This window comes from Polypterus senegalus, chromosome 4, assembly GCF_016835505.1.
Source record: "Polypterus senegalus isolate Bchr_013 chromosome 4, ASM1683550v1, whole genome shotgun sequence".
In the NCBI taxonomy this organism is placed as follows: domain Eukaryota; kingdom Metazoa; phylum Chordata; class Cladistia; order Polypteriformes; family Polypteridae; genus Polypterus; species Polypterus senegalus.
Genome location: NC_053157.1, coordinates 67,638,888 through 67,661,701, shown reverse-complemented (window position 1 = coordinate 67,661,701; position 22,814 = coordinate 67,638,888). Strand labels below are relative to the sequence as shown.

At 36.9% G+C, this 22,814-nt stretch overlaps 1 protein-coding gene across 5 annotated transcripts in view; it reads right to left on the bottom strand.

Moving 5' to 3' along the window:
- The window catches only part of arhgap24 (Rho GTPase activating protein 24), a 545,551-nt gene that overhangs the window by 47,345 nt on the left and 475,392 nt on the right, over positions 1-22,814 (bottom strand). Inside the window, exon 1 of one of the 5 annotated variants that reach the window (XM_039750805.1) lies at positions 3,034-3,669. The exons of the other annotated variants lie outside the window; for them this stretch is intronic. Within the exon in view, the coding sequence (XP_039606739.1) occupies positions 3,034-3,130 (97 nt within the window). The 5' untranslated portion in view covers positions 3,131-3,669. Of the gene's footprint in view, positions 1-3,033; positions 3,670-22,814 lie in introns of those variants that run through there. 5 annotated transcript variants of the gene reach the window in all.

Below are 22,814 nucleotides of genomic sequence, written 5' to 3'. Positions count from 1 at the left end.
AATAATAACTTGTTTAACTTCAAGAATAAGAATAAACATTCTTTTACTGGGTACCAACTCCATACAGTATATAGTAGGACAATACAGAAAACTTGAGAGGCACAGAACGCCTGGGCACATGGGCGGCTCACCCACTCTCAGGTTGTTGGAATTACAACCTTCAATCTCTACCACTGCACCGAAGGAAATCTCCATTAGCAAATGACAGATTTACCAGCTAAGCTATGATGTTATTTTTCTTACATGACAGTGATTCTCTCTCAGACTGCACAATGTACAGTACAATACATAAGCATAACTGTGCTTAAATCACTATACTTATTTTTAATAGCCAACGCTAAAATCATACTTTAATTCAAAACACTGCAGCAAGGAACCTGAATAAACAATTTTAACCATATACTGTAATTCTATTTCTTAGTTAATTTCATCCATCCATCCATTTTCTAACCCGTTGAATCCAAACACAGGGTCACGGGGGTCTGCTGGAGCCAATCCCAGCCAACACAGGGCTGGAACCAATCCAGGACAGGGCACCAACCCACCGCAGGACACACACACCCACGACAATTTAGGATCACCAATGCACCTAACCCGCATGTCTTTGGACTGTGGGAGGAAACTGGAGCACCCGGAGGAAACCCACGCAGGGAGGACCCGGGAAGCAAACCCGGGTCTCCTAACTGCAAGGCAGCAGCGCTACCAATGTGCCACCATGCAAGTTCATTGGGTTCTAATTAAATTTTAAAGTTTTTAAATTCTCCTTATATATAAAGCTTTGAATGGTTTATCTCCAATTTACCGTACAGAACATATTAGTTTCCATACTGTATGTCACAGTGTACATTGCGATCTCATAATAAAGGCATCCTTAATATTCAGAAGATAATTAGATCTATAATAGAAGGGTTTAAAGCACTTAAGTGTGAAGAAATCTTCGTGGTAATAAAGAAAAGTAGCAGCAGTCTCAGCATTTTCAGTAATACTGAAGGCTCATTATTTTAGCTTAGCATTGTCTTGCTAGAGCAGATGCTAAGGGAGCGTCATATTAATATTTTATATTGATTCTTAATTAATTGTAGTAATTGTTTTTGATTTGTCATCAAAAGTCTTTTGCATTTTCATTCTCTTCTTGGTGTTTGTGGTGGTACTTGTGATCTGCCTTGATCATTATCAAAATATGTTTACTTTGGAAAGCTGGATTTGAATTTCAAAAGACTCTATATATGTATGTTATTTCTCTGGTTATGTTGCAATTGTATGCAGTGATGCATGCTATTAATATGTAGGTGTTCATTCACTGCAGGAGTAGCCATCCTTTCAGTAATCTTCCTACTGATTTTTTTTTGGTTAAGCAATCTGCATGGTTAGTAATTCTCTGGTCTATAAAGGTAATACAAAAAAAGTTGCTATTTACATTGGCTATATAGATGAAAAAGATACTAAAAGAAGACTGGTTAGTGTGTTACACTGCAGTTGTTGCAGCCATTGTAAGTTACTCTGTAGTTTACGGCATTATGACATTTTACACGTATAATCTATTTTAAGCTATGCCATTCAGACTTATCACTTGTGGTATACTCTTTGTGTTATGGAATTGTAATTGTATTTAACTTAGACTGAACATATCAACAATCAAGGAGAATTTTATGTTGACTCTCAGGAAAGACTAGGAAACCCTTTGTATTCCTCTTTACAAAACATGTTCCAATTCAAAAATTTGATTGCAGAACAGAATACACACTTGCTGTAGCAGCAGTCCTAAGATTGCTCAGTCATGCATGTGTGCTTGTGCAGACTGTTCTCTGTTGCTGTGTGCATTAGGAGCCAGTAGGATTCTGCTGAAATCATTATAGGGCATGCTTTTGTGCATTCTGTTTGATGAAAATTATTGAAGCAACCACCTTCAAAGTTATACATGTACTGTAAATACACAAAGATTCTTTGTTATTTTGTTAGATGGCAAAGCAATAGATATTTTGTTTAGATTTTATATTAAATTAAATTAATTTTATGGAAAGGTCTTAGCAACTTGCAGAGGCTATTATTTAAAGGCATTTGACAGATTCACGGTAAGATGGAATCAAGAGTTAGTACATGGATATCTCAAACAGGAAAGTAGTCCTTTTATGGCTATAGGAAAATCATAACCAAAAATATTTCCAAAATCAAAGCAATGAGAATTATCTTAAATATTATATTGCTGTGGAATTCATTCCTAATGAAGCATTTCCCACACAACAGAAAGAGAGAAGACAAGCATCTTACATAAAGCTTGCTTTTTAAGTAAAAAGGCTGCCATGACATCACATGCCAATGTATACCCCTGTAAATGACTCTGTGTCCTAGCAATGAACATCACAACAGTGGAAGGCAGATAATACCATTCATGTGTAATAATTAACAATCAAATCTAAACAAAACAAAACAATAAAAATGTTTTTCATTACAACAAATGTTTTTTTTTTAAAGAGATTAAAATGACATTGTGTAATTAAAACAGATTTCATCCAGATCCAGTCTTATATCACTTCGACCCCAATTTGATTTCAGGCTAGGTAAAAAAATTATCTTGATGAAATTAAAAAAAAAGATGAAAGAATATTTTCACTCATTCTTCCTTTGAAACAGTTTAGAATGTTTAAAACAAAAACTTAAAACACAGAGATGGTATTCCAGAAGACAGTAACTCTGCATGACAGAACATGGTAACTCTGCATGTTAGATACTAAAATCTACATTTCTCAACTTAGAATTGTTCATTAACAACACAAACTAAATGGACTGATCCAGCTACTTAAATAATTAATTCAAGTGAAGATTTCCTTCATTATCAAAATTAGACAGGTAATTGTGAGCAACATTAGTACCTTACATGTTTGTTTTAAAAAGCAGGAAACAAAAAATAATCACATAAATCTTCTCTTTAAAAAAAAAAAAAAAAGTAAACTTCTCCCAGCTATTTTCAACTTTTCAAAACAAACTTTTCAGAACTTATATGTTTTCTAATTGTAAAAAATACAGTAAACTTACCTCTTCTGAAGCTAAAACATCTTTTAATTTTCTGGTAGGTGGTTTTGTACATTAATGCACCTGATGTGCACAGTCTGAGATTCGGGTTGTCATGCATTGGGAAGCACACTGATCACCTCATACTTAAAAAAGGGGATCACAGCATTAAAAAGTAAAAAAAAGAGAATAATTTTCCACCCAACAAACACAAGTCCTTTTCAAGACTGGTTATTGCCTTAAAATGCAGTCCAATAACAGTTAAGATTTAATAGAATGCAAAATCACACAAGCTGATAATCTGCACAGAAATACAAAAAACATTCCTTTAGTGTTCCATGTCAAGTTCACAAAATGCCCTTAAAAAGTCCTTTACTTTTTCACTTCTTTAGAGTCTTTTTAATTTTAAAATGCAGCATTTTTGATCTTCTGTGCCATATCTTTATGTGTACAGATGTATTCCATTAAAGATGACAAGTGGTGCATAGTGCTGTCTTCAAATAATCTATGAAGATCACAATGGGTTCAACTGTGAACTGAAACTGAACAGGTTGAAGGGGACAAACAGGGAGGAGCATTGAAATTCCACGCTGACTTTCACTTGACTTTTAGTAGCTGTCACATGTGGGAGCTTTGCAGCATGCAATTAAAAGCCTCAGTAGCATATCAAGGTGCCAAATCCTGCTGAACATTTTTAGTATCGAGAACATATCTTTTTTTTATCTAGGTAGTTTTCCAGCTTGTCTGTCCACTTTCCATTTTATATTTATAATCTAATCACAAAGCACAATAATTTTCTAACTATGTTGCTTGTTACAGAAATGCTTAAATGCAGTTCCAGGGTGAATACTCACCACACCATCAAACTCTAGCAGATGCTAAGTGAAGCACTGTGAACCTAAGTCACAGCCAGTAATTAAATGAACACTAAGTAAATGATTACAAACAGAATGGGGGCTGGGTGGTGGGTGGTACTGGCATGTCAAGCACACTAAGCTGACAGAGGTGTTTGCATTGAGCTAGATTTTTTTCATAGTCTTAACCACGTGTATAGTTGGGGGAAGGAAAGCTAAAAAAAATCAGGAACCGTGCTCATGTGTTAAATTGGAGTAATTCATTAGCATTGTGAACAAAGGTCATGGTCAAAACATGATCTTTATTCCTACCACCTTGAATCAAGTGCAGAAAAATATACAAATCCCACAAACTATTATTATTATTTTTTTAATTCCTGAAAATTCAGGTGGGTTCAGTAAATGGATGGTACATGCAAGATTCTGCAAACTGGAGTTTTACCATTCATTTTCATGTGTTACACTTTTAATGTTTTATTTTCAGGCATTAAGTAACATCACTGACTCACTGCCCCTGAGTCTTGGGTTTAAATATTAGCTTGGTCAATGTCTATGTATAGTTTGTACATTCTCTATGGGTCTCTGAGGGTTTTTTGTAGGTACTCGAGTTTCCACCACATTTCAGATATCCGTGACACTAAACTGGGTCTTTTTTTTTTAAAGAAGGTGATGTGTTCTCTGCACTGGCTGGTGTTCATTCCAGGGCTAGATGAGGTCTTCAGCCTGATGTTGCTGGAATCAGCTCTGGACCCAACAACCTTATGTTATGAAAAGACAGGATCAGAAAATCAGTTAATGAATAATTTTAATGTTTAACCTGCCAGAAGTGTGCTCATGGGGAAAAGTGTTAAGAGGACTCATGAAACGATTGTCAATACAACATGAAAAATAAAAATGTGAAATAAGCCTGCTTAAACCTCAGAAGTTATCATTCCTGAATAACTTTAACCCCAAACCTGGCCCCACCCTTGGTAAACCTTTCAAAAAGGTGCTATGGACCAACTGTCAGTCATGCAATGGCATTGATGGGAACACGTCTTAATTCATTAGACAAGGGATTTAGAGTATAATACTGCACAGAATGTAACTTCTGTTTTATTAAGTTGGATTTTCCTGCTTGGGACCATAGCATTTTGACGTGTGCGTTACAATTTTGAAGATGTCTTGCAACAGATATACTGTAGATAATGACAGAAAAAAGTAGTTATTGCATTATATAATGCATTTATTTGAGTTAAAGTAAACAAACAACACACATTAGCAAGTTCAAGTTACACTATATCTGTAGGGTCAATGTCCAAGAATGGCTTGCTACATTTAATGATTATAAAGCTGCATACAAAGACATAAACCTAGGGCTATAGAATACATGTATGCTTTCAAAAGCAGTTAAGAAAATTGTCGTAAAATGCATAGGAAAAGGTGATGAATATTGTTAGGCTTATACATGTTTGGTCTGCAGTTAGGGATTCAAATAAACCCACACTGATGTATTGCCTATATCTTCATTTGTTTTAGGTACATAAGACAATTCCTGATGAGAGCAAGTTATTCAGCTCAATACAGCTTACCAATTCCAATTTACCTAATAAATCTAAAACGTTTTAATCTCTGTGCAGCTGTGTCCATGCTAAAGAATATATTTTGAAGTAACTACACTTACATTTGTCATAATTTTTAAAATTGTTTGATCATGGTGCAATTTAATTTTAGTTTCCCTCAACTGAAAAGCTATAACTTTTTCAATATTTTTTCATAATTTGTACTCTGGAGTCCTGCAACAAGTCCAGAAACTGTTCCCTGAATTTTTTCTCGAATTGTAAATAACATTTTCTAATTCTAACACCAAACCTTCACAAAGTACTCTAGCTACAGCCTCATAAGTGCACTACACCATGTAGATACATTCTCACCAGATTATATTCTGTGCAGGGTGCTAGCAGAATCCTGTTAATGCTCTTGTTGCTTTGCTTACTGTCTGGTTGTGGAATTACCATGTACAGATAGAAGGTTGTTTTGTAAAAATTGCAAACACTGAAGTTTTGCAGCTATTGGTTTTTTCTTTTTCGTTTTACATAATTCCAAATTGGTCCTGCTCATGATGACTCAGTGTTTGCTCTCACATTTCATTTAACTATTATTTGTTGAAATTTTTATATGTGTTTTTAGATAAAACATACATCCAAGCCAGAGTATGCCAATGCCTAAGATAGAACTAAAGGTATTTTTTCATGAAGCATTTTGTCAATCTAAACAAAATACATGACTTGTGCACTAATTAGGAGCACCAGAGAAGGAAACTAGGTAGATCAGCTGGCATCTTGAGCTGATCATTCATTCACTTACACTGAAAATAAAAAACTGTACGCTTTTATGTAGCCAAATATGGGGGTTATATACCTAGATATTTTAAAAACATTGTTCTCTGGAGTAAAAAACTCAGACCTATTATCTGCCAAGAAAATTGTTGTCTATTGCCCTTGGTTGTTATTGCCTGAGTTCTAAGGCTTATCAGGCATGAGTCCCAGTCAGTCATATCAGGGTGTACTTCTACACATAAGCAGAAAATAAAACCCTGCATATCACTCATAACTCAAATGAAGCAATGGGCAGCTAGAATATTGACACTGCATTACTGGAATATAGTTACAAGATGCACACTGCGACATTAATGAACAGACTGATACTTTGGCTTTTTATATTGATTTTTCTGAGAGTGTCTGCAGTCTTTACACATAACTGTAAATAATAAGCACAAGCTCTGGTTCAACAGAGAAATAAAATCATTGTGGAAGAAAAACTGAAGTTTTAAAGAAGTAGATCAGGTGAAATTTAAAATAAATACCAATGGAAACACGGGTGTTAGGAAGAGATGCCAGTTAATTGCTGACTAAAAAGAGAAACATATTGTATCTGGTGATGACCCCTGACTACCAGACAAACTAGATAAATTTTACTGCATGGTTAATGCCTAGAACAAAATGAACAGAAATAGGCTGACATGTGCTTTCAGTTGCCCTTTATTTTCATGAGAATGATGTAAAGCACCTTCATTTAATTTTTATAGAGTAAATCAATGTTTGCTAAATAATAATAGCAACAACAATCATAGTCCATGTAACCGTGGGGAAAGCCAGGGCTACTTTTAGCCTATTACTAATCATAAGCCGGCAATTCAAACAAAAATGAATATGCTTTTGCTTTGCAAAAAGAATTGCAAAGCTGTTTCATGATCAGTTAAATCCACTCTATTTAGTCCGAAGTATGGTGTGTAGCATATTTTTTTTCTCTCTTAATATTTTTGTCGGGCGGCACGGTGGCGCAGTGGTAGCGCTGCTGCCTCGCAGTTAGGAGACCTGCATTCGCTTCCTGGGTCTTTCCTGCGTGGAGTTTGTATGTTCTCCCCGTGTCTGCGTGGGTTTCCTCCCACAGTCCAAAGACATGCAGGCTAGGTGGATTGGCGATTCTAAATTGGCCCTAGTGTGTGTCCTGCGGCGGGTTGGCACCCTGCCTGGGATTAGTTCCTGCCCTGTGTTGGCTGGGATTGGCTCCAGCAGACCCCTGTGTTCAGATTCAGCAGGTTGGAAAATGGATGGATGGATGAATATTTTTGTCTCACCTGCTTGGAAACTACTTCCCATCAGGCAGCAGGAGTGTGTTGTGGCTGACAGGAGGCCATCTGATCAGAGTGGATGCATAAAGTTTAAACGGAAAGTGTTTGAATGGGAAATTAGTTTTTTCCTTTGTTATTTTGGGTAACAATTTTATTGCTTTGTAAGATTACGCCTTTTCTCTATGTGTACGTCTTTTTGTCTCACTGTGGGTTCAGCCATATCACATTTACAAAAAATATTGTTCATTTTCATGTGGACCCTTTAATGAGAAATTGACGGATTCAAAGGGGTGTACACCATTGTTAAACCCTAAAGGCGCAATGTTTCTTTCTTTCCACCCCAAAAAGCCTTTATAAAAAAAGAAAAAAAAAAACTGAAATGAATTACAGCATCAATTTTGCAAAATTGTATGTCAAGGGAAGCTCATCTGTTTTGCTCTTTATTACCTATTATAATTTATGATGTTATATTTTATTACATAACCTATAGAGTGAGATTCAGTTGGCATTCACTGACAAGTTGCAGTGCTGTGCTCTTGAGGGCATACAGGAATGTTGATGTATGTATGCATGAGATACTAAATCTGAAATGAACTTATGCCACTACATTTTTTTTAAGCAAAGCCTTTGCAATTGTACAACTGCACTTCATTACTAAGTTTGCAACACAAATCAGCACTCGGTGTTGTACCTATTTTGCTGCATGTTTTTGCACGCATAATAAAAATACTGAGGAAGTGGAGGAACAAAACCACAATATGCAATGTAGCCAAGCCACAATGAAACAGAATGAGATAACATTTTCTCTGTGATGTATGCTGAATTGCTTTTGCTTAGAAGCTGGTAGAAAGAGCACAGAACACTATGTTTGTGTATGTTTGACTGAGTAAAAATAATTTGTTTATTTTACTCTTTCTTGTTAGCAGACATCTATTCAACTCCATTTTATTATAAGCGAGATGTAATTTTTGAGTATGATGCCTATAGGGTATCAGAATTAGTATCATCTTAATAACATTACCAAATATTGTTATGTGCACTGACCTGCAGCAATCTCCCACCAACACCAAAACAACACCCTCATCCCCATTAACCTGGACCCTTTACTGTAAATGCTTTGTGTGGTCCATGACAACAAAATAATAATAATAATAATAATAATAATAATAATAATAAGAAGAAGAAGAAGAAGAAGAAGAAGAAGAAGAAGAAACACACATCAAAAAAAAAAAAGTATATTTTCACCAAGTCTACTCCTTTAGTGAAGAAATTGGTAAAGTATCCTGAAAAACGGTGTTAAATAAGGAAAGGTACCAGAAGATAAGATGGAGAGCACCAAAATAATGGTCACTGTGAAGTCATTATCAATAAACCAAAGCACGCCAACAGCTGAAATCTATTTTTTTTTCCTGCTGCTCGTATTAGGAGGTCATTTGTTTGAGTTAGCACTGGCTTTTTAATGAATTAGCATTAGTCGTTGCTGGTGATCCATCCGAACAGCAACCAGGAGTGTGCAGTGTGTGGCATCATTCAAAGCACAAACATAAAGGTCAATTCAAAGGTTCCCTGAGCATCCAATATTAAGATCTTCTATTTGACTTCATATATTTATTTTCTCTGACTGACTTACTGGTTTTTCAAACAACATGTTTTCTGGCTTTATTCTTTGATTTTTGGGCTGGTCCTCTTATTTATTTTTTTGAATCAGTTGGTTGTCCTTTTGGTATTGACCTCTACCATATTTCTGACCACATTTTTTTTCTTGATCTCATTTTCAAATTTTGACTGTTTGACCTTGAATCACTACAAAGTCAATGCAGAAAACAAAAATCTGTTAAAGTTAAAATAAATTGAGCGAAAAGTCAAAGTCAAGATCAAATGTCAAAATGCAAAAGAATTGTGAAGTAATACTTTCAGAATCTATACAAATTATTAGATGCAGGCAGTTTACAGTACACCTTAAAAATGCTCTGAGACAGTCATGTGGTCTGGATCTGTACCTTTGTGGCTGTACGTTTCACTACCTGGCCAGCAGGCCATGCTGCCTTAAAGATTTGACAGTATGTCTCACACTGATTTACTTTAACTATCTGATATTTGACCTGGAGCTCTGTTTTGCATTACATTCTTTATTACAGTATCTGCTTTTAAGATATCTGAACCTGAAGAGTTATATTTAAGCCCTCAAAGTATACTTTTGAAGATGAAAAAGTTTTGTACTGGTGTTGGCCATGACAAGCACATTAATTTTAAGTTGTGTAAAACTAATTTTTCCCCAATATCAGCAGCACACATTATTCAAAGTTGAATCTGAGCCTAAGCCTGAAATTATTTTGCAGTCATACATAAAATCTCATGATCTTATCATGTGACACAATATGAAACAAGGAAAGCTACTTTGAAATGGTATGATGATTTTGTCTACTGCTAAAAATATAAAATATTGCTTTTCCTTAAATAATCGAATTAGTAAAGTATATATTCTTATTAATAACCATACCCAGCTATTAATTGGAGAAGGGGCCTGAGTTGCCTCGAAAGCTTGCATATTGTAATCTTTTTAGTTAGTTAATAAAAGGTGTCATTTTGCTTGACTTCTCACTACATTCATAATGGCTAACACTGTACAACACCCTAGTACTTTAACTCTATATGTAAAATTTTTGCAGATTGCAGACAGATACATACTAAGATGAGGCATTTTTTATCTATGATAAAGATTTTTGATAATTGAACCTAAAACCAGATCTACTCTTGAATAAGAGGATATAGTAATTAAACCTTAAAGAAAATGGTTCTTTAGAGGTTAACAATAATAGGCTCAAGATACTGCTTGAAATTATAGAAATTACACATTTTCCATTTTCTTAAAAGAACACTGAAAAGAACCAGCCAGTCTGCTGCATGTTATGTACAAATACAGTGTATAACCATATAGTTGTTTTAGTGACAAAGGCTTCCCAATTTATGCATTTCAGAAAAATGAGATGGAAAACCAATTTTTCTTATGAAAACCACATACACATTAAAAGAACGGAAAAAAAACACCAGTAGCACTGCAGTGTACAACATCAACTATAACAACATCAACAGTGTAACTAACATCAAAATATAAGGTACAGTTATTGGAGACACATCAATAGCAAGTTTATTTTTTTTCTCCAAATTTAAGACGTGTAAACATTTAGAATATAAAAATATCTCACAAAAACACAATGCATCCATGCAAGTAATTTCACTTTTCTTTTCTTGAGCTCATATTTTTTTTCTATAATTTCCCAAACATTTGCATGTTAAAATGAAACATGTAATCAATAATTCCTATGACTTGTTGATGCGGACTTTAAGCATCAATTAAGAAAGGCACAGTATTATGTAATGGTGATTATCAGAGTGGGGAGTACAAGATACAATTAAGTCTTGACACATTTTTGTCAGGGTTTTTTTTTTATTTTTGGCTTTAAAACTTCGTTGTACTTACATTATATAATGTATTGCTTAAACAGTCCAAACATTAGGACTGTTGCAGTTGTTATGTCCTCATTTAAGTTAAGTGCTTTACTAGCAAGGTATGTCTCAGTTTTCAAACATTTTTCAACATCCACTGTGAGAGCAGCAGCTTTGTGTATGTCAGAATGTTCTTGTGCATGTAGAATAACTAAACAAAAATCAGCAGCCAAGCTTTAAAATGACATTAGGCTCACATTGGAGCTTCAGATGCCCCTTGTAAAATGTATTGAGGTTGTACTACTTCTGAGGATGACTTGTATGTTGTGGAGGATGGCTGGCCGTTTATCCCGGCCAATACCCCCAAGCCGCCAGGTTTAGCCCTCCTTGCAGTATGGAGGTCCCCAGAAGACCAGCAGGGCATCATGGACAATGTATTTTTTATGTCTGGCCCTGCTGGATGCCGTGGGGGCCACTAGGGAATGGTGCAGGGAGGAACAATGGCTATTTTCTCTACGCCCCAGAAGCACACGTGGACAAGAGGAATGACGTGCTTCGGAAGTGATTGAGAGTCACATGGACTGGGGATTAGGAACACTTCCGGGTCAGGAGATATAAAAGGACTGTGGGAGCTCCCAGACGGCGAGCTGAGCTGGGTGGAAGGGTGGCAACGTGTCTGGGAGTGGAGGATTGTTTATTATTGTATTTGTGATTAGTTAATGAGTATTGTGCAGGAGAGGGTGGTTTGTGCACCGTGGCAATTGAATAAAGTCAATTTGAGGACTTTTACCTGGTGTTTGGAGTCGTGGACAGGGGTTCAAGGGAGCGAGAGCGCTCCCTATCTACCACATTGTGTAGAAGTCATAGAAGCACACAACTCTGATAACTCACTGATGAGTGACTGCAAGGAGACATATTACTAGAAAGGCATAATAATCTTCTTATATAATACGCTACCATGGCTGTCCATTTGTTTCTCCAGGATTTTAAATCACCTGTAGCTCACAAACCGTTCAAACTATTGACTTGAAATTTGGTATACATATATTACGTGACATCTACTATCTGCTTTCGGGGTGATGCTTGACCTCCAAGGTTATTCCTCTGTTTATTTTTATTTTATTTTATTGTAGAATCAACTCTCGGCAGTGGCCAGCAGGGCGGCTGTGTGGCGCATGCATATGGGCGCCGTTCTCATCCCTACCACCTTCGCTGTCACTTCCCCTACATTTATATATCTGAAATCATTCTTGAGGCAGATTGAAGGCTTAAGTGCCAGCTTAAGTGAAAAATGAAAGAAAAACGTACTAAGTAATTGCAACACAAACACTGACTTAATCAGTTTTTTAATGTGAAAAGATGCCGATGAAAGAAGAGAAGTGGGCCTCTAGGGTGGAGAAAAGATTTGCTGCGCAGAAAGCAGCAGGCGCATCAACCTCTGAGCAAACAAATGCTAAATGTACAGAGAAAGAGAATGAAAACTATGAATGCTCAAGTCAAGTGTATTCATTGGATGTTATCGTGCAGTGCACCGTTACTGGTACGTGATAAAAGCATTAATAAAAACTATGTATGAAAATTGGTCATAGTGCTGCAGCACTGCAGAATCGTGCTCCTTTTTAAAAAATGGGAAAACACCTATTATGGAGCTAGGTCAGAAATAGATTTGTGCATGCTTTGAAAGTGAATGATATCACCAATTAGATGTGTGTTGTAATTGTTTAATTTGTAGAGGGTGAAATTAATTGCTTTTTATACTATGTCCTACACTATCCTGATAAAGGAACGGGGGCTTCCCTTCTCTGATCATTAATTTACAGGTGCATCTGAGCATCCATTATTTTATTTGGCATTAGGTTTGCAGGGGATACCTCACACACATCCAGTATGACACATATAGGACTGTGGGATGTGTGAGGAAACTGCACAGTGCGACAGTGCTAACAACAGTTGTAGCATGTTAAAACTAAAGGCAAGTTTCAAACAAATTGGTTATCTGGCTTCTCTACATCGGCAATGGAATGAGGTACTCCATTTATTAATACTAAAGTAAATTACATTATTGTTTTGATGCTTCGAAGCACAAATCATGTCTCTCTAGTAATATGACATATACTGCGTTAAAAAAAACACATCACAGAGACATCAAGAAACTATTATAGCAATACTGCCAAAACAGCATACCATGCACAAACCTACAAAATTTGTATCATTATTTTGGTGTTTGAAGGAGAAACTAATGTTCATGAGTATAACACCTAACATTTCACAAATGTAGTGAAAGCACATACATTATATCATACGGTTGAATGGTACATTGCCAAAAGTAATTCAGTGTGTCAGCTACAATTAATTGTACACAGGTAACGGCAGTCCAATAAACATTCTACTTCTGGATTTGTAGACAAGCTAAGCAATAACAAAGTCTGATCACTCATATAACATGCTTTGAAAACAGCACAACAAAGGCTGCTTTTACAAGAATTTTTGAATAATGGATTAAGGTAAAACTGGCAAATATGATTTCATATAGGAAATCATAAGGTTGAGACAAAAGCAAAAAAATTGACAGATTTGGGCAATTAAAGCAGCAGAAGTTTGTTTAATCTGAAATTTGATTCTTTAATGTGTTTTTTGCTAGCTAATGCTACAAATATAAATCTTACAATAGGAAATGTTAGAAACCTAACAGAGGGATTATCTTAAAAACAGACATTAAAAGCATGTTGTTGCAAAAACAGCTTTAAAGGGTTATTTAAATCCTGAATTATTTTAGAATGTACAATTGTGCAATGAAAAATTTTCAGGAAAATGATCGAAAATCTATTGGGAATGAGATGTGAAGGGTGTCATTAAGCAATTAATTACCTATATCATTTGTGATGTGAATGCCCCACACATAGACCAGGGGGAAAACATTAGTTTAGCTGGATTCTCAATTGCAACTAATATTTTAACATATAAGGAATTACCTAATAACTTATCCTTGTTCACATACCACTCAATACTTTTTTGTAAAATGAGTATGGTAGGGGCACTGAGTGTTGAGTATGATCAACATAACTTAAATTTAAATACTGGAATGCTGTATTGTTTGTATTCTTGACTGAACTATGTTTCACATATTGCAATGTGATGTATTCTATCAGCTAAATAAAGCATATTGAGGCAAAAAATGAATCTTTTAAATTTGCATGGGATTTAATTATATACTGGGGTTACTTGAAGGTGAATAATGGACCATACTGATCAAATAAAAAAAATGGCTAAGGTACATGATTGAGAGCTCATCATCAGGTCACATTAGGTTTTGAATAAAGTGATACAGATGGATTCAACAATTCACATAATTTCACGTCCTTTAATGATAAAATCTGCCTAGCTCATGAATTTAAACAATGCCTGTTTTGTTTCCTTTAAACTAAGTGGATTTTAAATATGTTTTCATGAATAACAAAGTAAAGGATTTGTTCTCCTTTGAATAGGTGGTTCTGCATGTCTTTTCCTGCAATCCTTGCTGTCAAAGGATTCCTCAAAATCTGAAATTTTTAAATAACTGTCCTAAAATGACAACTTTGATGTGGCCCCGGGGACGGCAGATACCCAGGAATATTAGTTCCACCCAATAGTATATCTGAATCAGCATAAAGAAGAATTTCATTGTGTTAACCTAAAAACATCATTGATAAGTACGAGTAATATGATTAGAAACAGGACTCTAAATAGAAATTAGGCAGCCAAATTTGAGGAATAATGATTAGTATGTCCAGTTAGTGTTATATATTAGAAAGTTAATGAAAATTAATGTCAAACTCATGTTTCATTTTTTAAGAATTATTTTGTTGGTGTAAGTTGCTAAAACACCTTAGTGTTGCCAGAGTACCATATAAATGTAGAACTCAACCAGACCCAGAGAGAGAGACACCACACTGGTCATTGAATAGCATATTCATATGCACTGTGAACAGGCAAATGATTCATAATGGCTACATGCCCTGACATTGTCAAAATAAACAGAGAGAGAAACAGAGAAAGAGAAAGAAAGAGTGAGTAAGTGAGAGAGAGAGAAAGACCCATTTGAAAGATATTCAGAGGTCAATGATGGCCAATACAGGGTATTCTTATTAGAGACAATGAACCCAGGTACATAAAAACTGCTATTGGCATTGAAACCCTGAGTCTGGAGTTAAGAATAATAGTGGACCGAAACGTCACTTTCCATTAGTAAATGAGGGTATAACAAAGAGAGAGAGATACAGAGAGATGGGTTGACTGGAGGTGAGAGGAGAATGTGCTTTTAAGTACTTGGTAGATGAAGGAGTTTGAAAGCAAGATCACTTAAGAGAGAAAGTCAACAGTCTGTCGAGGAAGACTGAGGGGGCAATAGGATTTTTCTGTACCTTTTCTGTTTTGACTTCTCTCTTTGTTCAATGTGCTCCTGTATATGTTTAACACAAGCACTTGTTTTGATAAATCTTGGTTACTTTTATTCTGGATATGAAAGAGATAAGGACAATATTCCTATTAGATATTACTATTAAGAGAAACCCCCCAAAAGCCAAAGTGAAAGACTGTACAATTTTATACAGCCAAATTGAGGAAATTGGAGGATGGGAATCACTAATACTGCAAATTTATTGTATAAAATACAACTGGAGTTAAGTTTAATGTAAACTTTTTAAATGTAAAAATATTAAAGCTCCACAGACATCTTAAAAATGTAAGAATATCACAAAGGAACTAAAGAAAATTGATTAGCCCATGAAAATTAAAACATAGCCTGGCACACCAATTCCCCAATTTTGTCACACACGTGCACGTGGGAGATGGTTTATAGGCTCAAATGGTATTATTTCAGTCGGACCAGGGGTTGATGCTGTCACTTGATCCTTTCTCCTTCTGCAGCCCAGCTGGAGACCCTGCCTCTCAATGACATAATCACCAGACCAACCACTGTTGACGTCACTTCTGGCACCCTCTGATGACATCATTTCTGGTACCCTGAACCCAACCCAACTTCCTGTCACATCATTTCCTCTTTCGGCCTCCCCGCCTCCACCTCTTACTCTGTTCAACCATATTTATAGACCAGCCTACAATCTGTTAGTTCTTTTTTGGACTCCTGTCTGTAAAGACGTAACCATCCCCAAACCTTTTTGTGACTTACTTGTCATATTATATATATATAGTATATATATATATATATATATATATATATATATATATAGTATATAAAATTGTGAGATACGCCCAAGCACCACCAGACAGACAGACACCACTTCTTTATAAAAGCACACGTTTATTTTACCAAAGTCTTGCACAACACCCCTAACACGGGTCTTCTTCCCAATGTCTTTGGACCACCTTTCCTCTCCTCACAGGAGCTTCTTCCTGCTCCCACTCCCGACTCTAGCTCCCTGATTGTAGGGAGGCAGCCCCTTTTATTTCCACCTGGATGTGCTCCAGGTGCTTGATGTTGTTCTTCCAGCAGTACTTCCTAGTGTGTCAGAAGTGCTGCCCTTGCACCCAGAAGCACTGTGTGTTGCTGGAAGGATCTTCCTCCACCTTCCCAGGTGTGGCGGAAGTGCATGTTTTCCGGGCTCCATGATGCTCGGAGCGCCCCCTGGCAGTGGCCACGGGCCTCAATGGGCTTGAGCCTCCTTGCTCTTTTCCTGTGGTCCCCTCAACATCCAGGGCGGTTGCCCCCTCGTGGCCCAGGGGACACATAAAGCACCTTCTGGTCCTTCCAGGCGTCTCGGCTGGGTCTGACCCCCAGCCTCCTGTGACAATATATATAATGTTTTGACATCAATGTGAGGCATCATAAATTACTAAAGATATCTCTTGAAAATAAAGCACTTAACCACCACTAAACAGTCAGCTCCATTTATCAAATCCATTACTCTAATTAGTGGCAGCCAGAAAAGCAGTGTCTAGAAAGAAAGGGCAAGTTCTTCAGAGTTTCCTATCTCTCTACTTCATCTATTCACATGATTAATTTTCATTCAAGCAGGGAAAACAACCAAAATTGTGGTCCTTTCTTTCTTGTGCCTTATTCAACTATAAAGACAGAAAAGCAAACAACAAGGGGATTTTGTTCAGCTGAGTAAATAGGTAAGTATTTTACTCTTGCTTTTTAAAAGCATTAATATTAGAGTGATTATCACTATTCAAGATACTTTTATCAGGTATGGTCAAGATTAGCTCATTATGTTTAATGGTATTTTATACTTTTGCAATAGTAACAAGCAAACATATGAATAGTGACACAAAGTATTTGGATAATGAAGTGCTGCTGCATAATGGATCACATATCAGGAATGCTTGCTGTTGAATCATGGATCAAGCATCCTTGATTTGAATCCTGCACCTGTGCTTTGCTTGTAACACTTTTGCTTTCACATGGGTTTTCCTCAATGTATTTCACTCCCTCCTGAAGACATGTAAGACAGTTCAATGAATGATTCCAAATTAGCTCCTGTGTGGGTGTGTATTACACCATGTCCAAGCTATTCCCTTTTTTTACCCAATGTTGTTGGGATAGAGTGAGGTCCTTTACAACCATGATCTGGATTTAGTGGGAGTGAGAACATCATGTTGTTATGTAGTATGTGAAATACAGTAGGTGGTACTGGCCAAAGTAAACATAAAACAAAACAAAAGGTGTGGCAGAAAAGTAATGAGACTGGCAACACTGCAAGCGATCTGGCAACGCTGCGCTGTTGTCCTTGATAGAGCACGTGTATCAGTACCCTCCCCCCTCCCATAGCTCAGTGCGAGTTTCAACTCCTTCTGTTAACTACGTGATTTTTGTGACTGCTATTAGCGAAGTTGTGTTTTTGGTTGTGCGTCACGCAAAATGGAACAGCGGAATTTGGAGCAACGTTGTGCCATTAAATTTTGTGTTAAGCTTGGAGAATCGGCAAGTGTGACATTTGAAAAGTTAAAACAAGCCTATGGGGAGCATTCTTTATCCCAAGCTCAAGTTTTTTAGGGAGGCCTTCAACTTCGAAAACCAATGAAAACATCGAACGTGTGAACACTCTTGTGAGATCAGACCGTCGTTTAACATTAAGAATGTTGAGTGAACAATTAAATTAGAACAGATTTACCGTTCATCAAATTTTGACTGAACATTTGCACATGCGAAAGGTCTGTGCCAAAATGGTGCCGAAAAACCTCACAATTGAGCAGAAGGACAATCGAAAAAATGCATTCCTGTGGTTCCCCAGCCCCCTTATTCACCTGACCTCAGTCCGTGTGACTTTTTCCTTTTTCCTAAACTGAAAAATGTCCTCAAAGGACTTCATTTCGGGACTTTAGAAAACATCCAAAAGAGTGTAACGGACATGCTGAAGACCATACCGGTTGAAGACTTCCTGCGCTGCTACCAACAGTGGGAACAACAGCTGCCCAAGGGAACTACTTTGAAGGGGATAACATTGATGTTTGAAAAAAATAAAAACTTTGGTAAATAAAAAATCAGTCTCATTACATTTCTGCCACACCTCGTATATTCAGCAAAGGGCGGCACAGTGGCGCGGTGGTAGCACTGCTGCCTCGCAGTTAGAAGACCCGGGTTCGCTTCCCAGGCCCTCCCTGTGTGGAGTTTGCATGTTCTCCCCGTGTCTGCATGGGTTTCCTCCGGGTGCTCCGGTTTCCTCCCACAGTCCAAAGACATGCAGGTTAGGTGGATTGGCGATTCTAAATTGGCCCTAGTGTGTGCTTGGTGTTTGTGTGTGTCCTGCGGTGGGTTGGCACCCTGCCCGGGATTGGTTCCTACCTTGTGCCTTGTGTTGGCTGGGATTGGCTCCAGCAGGACCCTGTGTTCGGATTCAGTGGGTTGGAAAATGGATGGATGGATATTCAGCAAATGTTCATAATTTGGTTTAGTATTAAGAAGTGTTCAGAAACAGAAATTGGGGAATTGGTGTGCCAAGCTATGTTTACGGGAAGTAAATAATGGACTGTTAAGTGGCAGGGGTTCAGAGGTGTCCTGTTGTATATTAAACAACCAGCAAATCCTGTTTTGGTTACCAGGTAACTGAAGCAGGATGGGTGCCATGGAGTGGTCTACCTGGTATTTTCAGAAAAGAGCTGATCATTGCATGGGCTGTATAGTCCTCAGTAATAAAAAATGACCATAAGCTTCCTTTACAAATGTATAAATTTTTCATTAAAAGCTAGCTATGTAATAAATATTCAAATACCAATTTTGACATTTACTATTACTTTTGCATACTTCAAAAACAGCAAATGGTTATGCAAAAAAAAACCAAAATATTTATTTTTATCTCACAAGCAAGAAAATCATTGCCTTGGTGAGATATGGTTTAGCATGGTAGCAGAAAATGTATTAGCAATTTCAGTAGAACAGGAGTGAGGGGAAAGTGCAAATACTAACAAAGAGATGGATTTAAAATATATACAATGTATATGGTATTTGTGCTAAAATGTAAAAGAGCGGCGGCACAGTGGCGCAGTGGTAGAGCTGCTGCCTCGCAGTTAGGAGACCCGGGTTCGCCTCCCCATGTTTGCCTTATTTTCTATTTTTTCTAACAAACACTTTACTTGCAGAGATTCATTCTTTGCCCTTTTGTATATGATCCAGTTTCACATCGGCCATAACAAATGACACAGGTATATACAGTATAGGATGGTAGTTCCGCAAAACAAACATAACAAATAAGTGCTAAGCTTAGTAATATAATGGAGAAGGTGGTCTTATAGTATAATATAAATTAATGTTATTAAGAAAAAACAGGACAAACTGAAAAGGTGGGGAATACCCATTTATAAAAGATATGTATATAAGTGTAAGTTAGTTTTAAATAGATGAGTCATAGTTTATTGAGGATATGTGGATTTGATTAGAAAGCAGCAAGGAAAAAGACCTGGCATCAGGAGTTTGGCTTCTAGACCTCCAAATCAAAGTGACATGCAACTTTTTAGTAGTATTAAAAGGTTTACAAGTGGATGTTATAGTAATGAGGGTATTTATATTAACTGGGAAAGTCGTACCAATAGTAAAGCACTGAGTCAGTGACTGTTCTCTAAGCTGGGATCTTAAAATCCAAATTAGAGGAGAAGGCTGTCTAGATGCTTTATTGTTCTGTAAAAATAAGAATGGGTTTAAGTGGGGAGAGGTAATTTAATCATTAGGATCCAGTGATCAAAATATAGGTTTTATAGGGTGTTGGCAGAGTAACACTGTTATGTTTAATTTTACTAAGGCAAATTTTAAACAAATATGGCAAAGAAGGACAATGTATTTAGTGTGAAGATGGTCGAGAAGCAGGAAAGTAAAAAATGAAATAAACGTACATAACATAAAATGCAGGACAATTTAGAAAAATTAAATTTAAGAAATTTGAAGAGAAATATCTAGTGAATGAATAAGCTGACAAAGACAGTCAGTCAGTCATTTTCCAACCCGCCATATCCTAACACAGGGACACGGGGGTCTGATGGAGCCAATCCCAGCCAACACAGGGCATAAGGCTGGAACAAACCCCAGGCAGGGCACACAAACACAAACTAAGCACAATTTAGAATCGCCAATGCACCTAACCTGCATGTCTTTGGATTGTAGAGGAAACCAGAGCACCCAGAGGAGACCCACACGGACACTGGGAGAACATGCAGACTCCATGCAGGGAGGACCCGGGAAACGAACCCAGGCTGAGAAAAACTTTTAAAAGAAAAAGCAGTTGTATAACCTGTTTCAAGACAATAACCTCCTCTATTAACTGTAAGGTTATAAGTTTATGCGGTCATTATTGTCATGAGTACAGATTACATTAAGATTCTTAGATGTATGTGCTAAATTAACATGCAACATGTCACCACTCTCAAGTGCCATAGTTATTGAGTATAAATATGTTAAAGACTTATGAGGACATGAGGGGAACACTTAAAAAGAACTGATCTAAAGAGGTTATTCCAATTTTAGATTTGTAAAAGAATGATCAACGTGGATCAAGGACAAAATTAAATCTACAAAATTAAAAAAATGAAATCTACAGTAACTGCAAATGCTCTAAATTCGTATCGAAAGTTTTTAACTTTCCCGCAAATAAAGAGACAATAAAGAAGATACTAAGTAATTTGGAGATAACAGAAAGAGAAGTGCTCAAATAACAAAAAAATATGAAATCAAAGAAATTTTAAATTCACTAAAGTATTCTCTTCACTGGGAGAGTAACACAACTTATTTCACAACTTTTTGTGAACTGAATCACTGATTTTCCCTATGAACTCAGTTTTGCACAAATCATTTCTCTCATCACTAGGGATTAAATATATAATGTATTAATGTGAATTATTCAGAAACCTCTGCACAATGTGAAAATTCATAAAATTTGCTAGCTGGTAAATATTGTCACCATTATATATAAATGGTTACTGGGCTGATCTAATTAACTATAGGCGAGTAAGCTCAATATGTATTACAGGTAAATTAGTGAAAGCAGTTATTACAAAAGAGATGTAGCAAGCCATGCCAGCTACAGGCAAATTAGTGAACAGTCAACATGATTTTAGAGAGGAGAGATAGTAGTTCACATATAACATAGAGTTATATGAGAAAGGTGTTTTCCTCACATTTTAAAGAAAGCATTTCTAAAGTTTTGAAGTTGACAGAGTCTAATTATATTCATCCATTCTTTACTTAATCACTATAAGAATATCTTATTATTACATTTTGTGTATACAGTTGGAGCCGATCATTTTTTAAGTTATGCTAGGATGATAGTTGCTAGGGACCTCTTTCCTGGAAGTTGCACTGCGTGACTTATACTGTGGACACTTTATAAGCCATCTCTGAAGTATACAGTAGACCCCCACAAAGTTGCGGTTCAGGGTTCGCGGACTCAGTCGTTCGCAGATTTTTTCTTAGAACCTAACTATTAATTGTTAGGAGAAAGCGCATATATACTCTGCAATTTTTTATGGCTTTTTCCGTGGCAATACTGTGCTGTAGAAAGAACAGGAAGCAACCGCTGAGGAAAACGCGGTTTGGGATGGTGAAAGTAGCCAATCCGAGAGCGTTATTCATTTCTCCTTGCTGATGATTGACTCCTGCTTTGTGAGTCTCCAGCTGAGTGTCCTCGTGTTTTCCATTTTGTTATTCTTAAACGCACACAATGTCTTTGAATCGCCCTGCACCTTCTAAGGCTTCTGGAACTGAGCCTAAGCGCCAGAAGAAGTTTAAAGCATTCCAGGAGAAGGATGAACTACTGGATTTGCTTCAGGAACTAAAACGTTATGCTGCAGTAGTGCGCCACAATGGCATTAATGAAAGCACCGAATGCTACATAAAGACGAATGAAGCAGTGATCTGGAACACCGTATCTGTAAGTTTCTGTGAAAGTGTCAAGAAGGTAACGACCGTAAGGAATAAAAATATCTTCAGGGTGGAATCTGCCTTGGCACTGTGGATCACCAACTGCAGGAAGAACATCCCCATGGACGGCAACATCATCCGTGAGAAAGCACGGAAATTGTACCAGCTGTTCGCCACAGGACACAATGTAACAACTTCCTATCACAATGTTCCTGAAAACTATCAAGAAAAGCCAGCACAAACCCCACCACAAGAAGACCCATACAAAGATATGACTCCTCCTGAAGCGCCTGAAGAAGAGGCGTCACCCAAGGAGTTTTAAATTCTTCGCATCGTACTGCACAGCTACTTCGTCATCATCATCAATATCATTCATCATTGGCGAGTACCTCTACATTTTACTTTTTTTAATTAAATGAAATTATTATGTATTTACTCTACTTATAACAAAGAAAACTACAGTGCATACCAAAGAAAATGCGCTTGCATGAATTACAGTACATATAGCGGTAATATTGGTATTTTACATTCTAGCACCGCGGGAGAC